Raw genomic sequence first — 5,356 nt, forward strand, 5'->3', positions numbered from 1 at the left:
GACTGTAAAGATGAAAATTTTAAAAGAATTTATAAAAGGAATTGATAAGATAAGAAGTTGGTTGAAAAAAGAAAGAAGAGGATTTAAAAAAAAAGGGGGAGAGAATGTGATCAGGCAGGAGACTAGAACAAAGCCATATACTAGAGATTTAGGGTATATTTTGATCTGTTAGAAGAAACTGTATCTCAAAATTTTAAAGAGAGAACAACTTATATATATATATACCAAAAATAAGGGTAACTACTATGAAGGGATAGAATATGACTCTAAAAATGAAAAACAAAAAAATATTTTTTAAAAAAGGGATTGATAAGATGTTGGTTGAAAAAGGGAAAAAGAAAAATTTAAAAAAAAAAAGTTAAAAAAATTAACTTGGAAAGACTGAAGAATCATGGTAAAAAAAAAGCCATGGATTCTATGTGCAGTATTCCCCTAGTGCTGGAGTTCTGCCATTCTCATTGATCGGTAAACTTAGTCTTGGCTGGCTGTTCTTGCTGATCTTGTGGGGGAGGGACCTGTTGCCATGGTTTCCAAATGTCTTTGCTGGAGACGGAATTGCCCCTCCCTTGCCTGGTCCGGGCTAAGTAATCTGCTTGGGTTTGCTCTCGGGAGCTTTTTTTCCCTGCAAGCTTTCCGTACAGCTTTGGAGGACAAGAGTGAAAATGGCGGCCTTCCAATCTCCACCCCGGAGGAGCCAAGAACTCAGGGCCCCGCTCCTCAGTGAGCCCCCAGAGAAAAGCAGTCAGTCACTCCCATCTCCCCAGTCTCCGGCTGCACTCCGTGCCCACCCGGCCTGTGACCAAGCACTTCTCTCTGGCACACGACCCCATCTGGAGTCTCCAAACCCAGCAGTTCCCTGCGGTGGGCTCCTGCGCCGCTCCTCCCAGGGGAGGAAGGGGAGTCTCCCTGATCTGCTGCTTTTTGTGTCCCTGCTGGAAGAGTAGTGGCCCGACTGTGCCACGGATCACAATTTATGGCAACCCTGAGCTGAGAGCCTGCTCCTTGGCTCCGTCTCTGCAGCTGGATTCCCTGCTCTGATACCTGGGGGAGCTGTGCCACACTCAGGCACCCCCTGTCTTTCTGTGACCCCTAGGGTCCTGAGACCACACTGTCTCAAGGAGGGTTCCACCCCCCACATAACCACTGGAGCGAGGTCCCTCAGCGGAGCCGACTTCTAAAAGTTCCAATTTTGTGCTCCGCAGCTCTATCACTTGCCAGAAGAGGCCTATGGAGGCCCCCTCCCCCACCGTCTAGCCTCCCAAATATCGCCTGGGATTCACTTCTCCGCACGTCCTACCTTCCAGAAAGTGGTCGCTTTTCTGTTCAGAGAGTTGTTGCTATTTCTTTCTTTGATCTCCTGTTGAGTTCGTAGGTGTTCAGAATGGTTTGATCCCTATCCAGCTGAAGTCCTGGGACCAGATAAAATCCAGGTCTCTTACTCCTCTGCAGTCTTGCTCCGCCCCCAAGATTTATATTTTTCTGAAAAGTTAAAAACATATTTAATTTTTTTTTTTTAGTTTCTGATGTAGTGTTCCATGATTCATTGTTTGCGTGACATATTTACATTTAAAAGTACATCTATGTTATATCTTGTTCTATTTTTGAGATGTGATTAGGTTTTATTGTCTAAGGTCATACTTCTTAAAAAACTTTGCAATTTCAGTATAGGTAATATCATTAATGTAATTAAACATTTTGATCAAAGTAAACATTTTACTTCTTTATCTGTTACTAAACTAAAAATATTTTTATTTCATAGGTTACTTTCAAAATATTATTTCAGTTTAACACATCTTATCTCATGGAAAATGTGATCATTCATTTAAGTGCAACAAGGTTGGTTGATATGTATGCATAAGTGTATGTGTATGTAAATGTGTAAGTATATAATTTTATGTATTTAGAATATTTTGCTCTATAGACTCACTGGAACTTCTTACAGTTTTTATGAGATCAGTAAAAGCAGAAGGCAGTGAACCCCTGTACTTCACAAAACCCTCCTTATTATTAACTAAAAATAAATTTTTATTTAATAGAATTAATGCACCTACCAAGATTAAACCATTGGTTCCATGAGCTGTAAAACATGTTGTAATCACACATCACTTATATCTGCCAAATTGCATTTAAATTTATTTAAAATTTTATGGGAATGCTAATTTAACTTTTACTGCCATCAAGGTCAACTGATGGACTTAAAGTTTTATGATGCCCTTTTGTAGTTTAATACATTTCATCCAAATCAGTTAGAGCTTCTGAAAGATATCATAGAATACCCAGACTAAAAATAACAAAAGGCTAATAAGGAAATTGAAATAGTGTCTTAACTTTCTTCTAAGTGTAATCATCCACTGGACCATAAACTCCTTGAGATAAAGTTCTATCTCTGGTTGCTTTATTCCCCAGTAGCTAGTGTGGTGCCTCACATCTAATAATCACTGAATAAATGTAGAATGAATGAATAAATGAGAAAATAAATTAATGGGTAAATGAATTCTGTATGTTCAATTTAATCCAGCTCAACAAATATTTATTTGATATCTACTACAGACAAGATATTGAATTAGTCACTATAGGGAATATAAAAATTAATAAGGACATGAACTTCATGGAGTAACCATTATAGTTGGAGGCTAAGAAGACTAATATATAAATTATTATAATATAGGGTACAACAAGGAAAATTCGTTAAAGAAATATAAACTGTGTATCAGAGACTTAATAGAGGTTGAAATTATATCTACTTGGCAATGAGACGCCAAGAAAACTTTATCAAGGAGATTATAATTGAGAAGGACCTTAAAGGGTGAGTAGCAATTCATAGAAAGGTTGGTAAATAGAATTAGGTGGAGCATTTTAGGAAAAATATACAGCTTGAGCAAAAACTCAATGGTGGACCACTAGGTCTACTGAGGGAATATCAGGTAATCCATTTTAACTCAGATATAGGGAATACATAAAGGAGTAATGAAGATAAACAGGGGGTGTGCACCCTACCATATTGTGAGTACTGAATGTCAGAATGAGACATGTTTTCTTAGCAAACCATAAAGAGCCAGAAAAGTGTTTGAGGGGTGAAGTGTATATACAGAGCTAGCTGTTTCTTAGGAAGATGCAAGGTTACTTTATCCATAATCCTCATAGAAGTTTGAGAAACCTTGGACTATATCAGTGTGGTTTTCACCCTAGCTACAATTCAGAATCAACTTGGGAAATTTAATAATACCCATTTCTGACCTCCCTCCCCACCCTGATTGAAAAACAACCACAATAACAAAACAAACAAAAAAACACAAAAACAAGAATTCTACTCTTTTATGCTTTTATTTGGTTGCCAAGATAAGCTTCCCTTTCAAATGCTCAGAAATGTTCTCTAGTCAATAGTTTCATGATTTGTCTGAACATGCTATGTATTTTCTAGTGACAGCGAAGAACCTCCTGAAGCCCTTTCTGATAATGAAGTAAACATTTCTATCCCAGTAAAATATGAAGTTGGACTTCAGTTTTACAGGTAGGAGGAAAATGCATTTTATGTTGATGCCTTTCTACAAACCCAGTGGTTCTCAAAGTGTGGTCCCTGGCCAAGGACATCAGAAGCACCTGGGAACTTAGGCAAATTCTTGGCCTCACCCCAATATACTGAATCAGAAACTCTGGGGCCCAGAAATCGGTGTTAAACAGGCCTTCTGGGTAATTTTCATGCACTCTAAAGTCTGAGACCCAGCATGCTAAATAATCTTAGATGTGAGGTGCTAATGATGCTGGATTGCATTAGCAGTCCAGTCTAAACTCATTAGCAATCCAGTCTAAACTCTGAAGACCTAGACGAAGTACTTTACAAATGGCAGTGTTCTTAGAGGTCACCAGCATATTTCTTAGCTATCATTTCTCATTGTGAGGGATCTGATCAGCCTGCCCATTCTGGACACACAAGATTAAATCATTTCTTATTAACGAGGCTGTTTATTTCTTGCATTATTCATAAATTGTTCTTTCCCCTAAGAACTTTCAATCTATCCAAACACAAATCATATTGGCAACGTTTCCCACTATAAATTCCCTTGCTTAAGCAAGACTCCAAGCTTTTGCTAAAAAAAATATGTGCAATGTATATAAAAAGTACAAGAACAGAGACAAGCTTAGTCTAAAAGTCTTATCATTTTATTAATTTATTTTCTATGGAACTTTGCTTTTTCTGATAACAAGCTTGAGAGGATAATAGGATATACACATAGATTTTGTATATATTCCTTAGCGTCCAAATTCTGTTTGCTGTTTTCTATCTTGCTGTTATCCACTTCTCTTGGTACAATGACTTTTTTCCAAGAATTTTTCATTTTATTAAAATCAAATTTTGGCAAACACCTATATATTTTTATTATACTTCATTCCACCAAGTTCATCCAAAGAACATGGAGAAGTTGTACAGGAAAGATTGAATTTTTAAGTTTAGCAGTAAATATAGGCCTTTAATGTGAAAAGGTTAACAATTTTTTTAAATCTATTTAAAATTCAGCACTACTAAAAATACTAAATTTTAGCCTCATTATTTACAAAATGTAAATGATATTAGTGAATTAATGGAAATTTTTCACTTGGTAACAATGAAACTTTTATTTTAAAAATTGTACATATTTTGGCATTTTAAGGCCAAATAAGCATCAGTAACTTATTGAGCTAAATTATATCATCTTTCTCACCCTCCTCAAAGATTTAATTGTAGGTTTCAGGGTAAAAGAATTTGCCTCTGATTTGAAATTTCTACAAGTATTTTTTGTGGGATTACCTGGTATAAAGAAAGAAAAAGAGTAAGGTCAAATAAAAGTTAAACTTTGTTGTGTTTTGTTTTTCTTCTTCCAATTAATTCTAAGCTCTGCAAGCGAATACCATATTTCAATTGCAGCCAATGAGACTGTCCCTGAAGTTATTAATTCTACTGAGGACATTGGAGATGAAATTAATATCTTCTATTTGGTAAGAAACTACCTCTAAATTATTATTGCCAAGGAGTAATTTATAAGTTTATAAATTAAACGAAAGTATTAACAGACACGTAGAAACATGTTGATTCAACAGTTAATCTTTATATTCCAGAATATTTTTTTATAATTTCACTATTTTGAAGTAATTTTATTTAAAGAACTGTTGATAGTTATACTTTGAAGCAATTTTAAAAACCTAAGTCTCTAATTTCCTTCTAACACATGCTTAGAATGAGTTCATAGAAAAAACAAACTTATAAAACCAAAGAGACACTACCTATAAACCTATAGACTTTATTTACATTATGTTTTCAGTATAAGGGAGCAAAGCACTTTTAAAAAAATAATTATGACTATTTCAGAAGTTGACTACT

General features: G+C 35.6%; 1 protein-coding gene across 1 annotated transcript; it reads left to right on the forward strand.

Annotated features, from left to right (window-relative positions):
• Window positions 1-1,738: 1,738 nt before the first annotated feature.
• Window positions 1,739-5,009, forward strand: LOC145718216 (integrin alpha-1-like). The gene is made up of 3 exons (XM_081809676.1): window positions 1,739-1,836; window positions 3,422-3,511; window positions 4,872-5,009. Exons 1-3 carry the CDS (start codon window positions 1,802-1,804, stop codon window positions 4,990-4,992), a joined length of 246 nt encoding a protein of 81 aa, XP_081665802.1. The 5' UTR covers window positions 1,739-1,801; the 3' UTR covers window positions 4,993-5,009.
• The last annotated feature ends 347 nt before the right edge of the window (window positions 5,010-5,356 follow it).

Source organism: Leptonychotes weddellii, unplaced genomic scaffold (genome assembly GCF_054177405.1).
Source record: "Leptonychotes weddellii isolate Sample4059 unplaced genomic scaffold, ASM5417740v2 HiC_scaffold_12236, whole genome shotgun sequence".
Lineage (NCBI taxonomy): Eukaryota > Metazoa > Chordata > Mammalia > Carnivora > Phocidae > Leptonychotes > Leptonychotes weddellii.

Bases quoted from the DNA above. Each gene is read 5' to 3' on its own strand.
- LOC145718216 (XM_081809676.1), top strand. From the start codon at position 1,802: ATGGAAAATGTGATCATTCATTTAAGTGCAACAAG. The intron at 1,837-3,421 runs GTTGGTTGATAT...TGTATTTTCTAG, and splicing joins ATTCATTTAAGTGCAACAAG to TGACAGCGAAGAACCTCCTG. The intron at 3,512-4,871 runs GTAGGAGGAAAA...ATTAATTCTAAG, and splicing joins GTTGGACTTCAGTTTTACAG to CTCTGCAAGCGAATACCATA.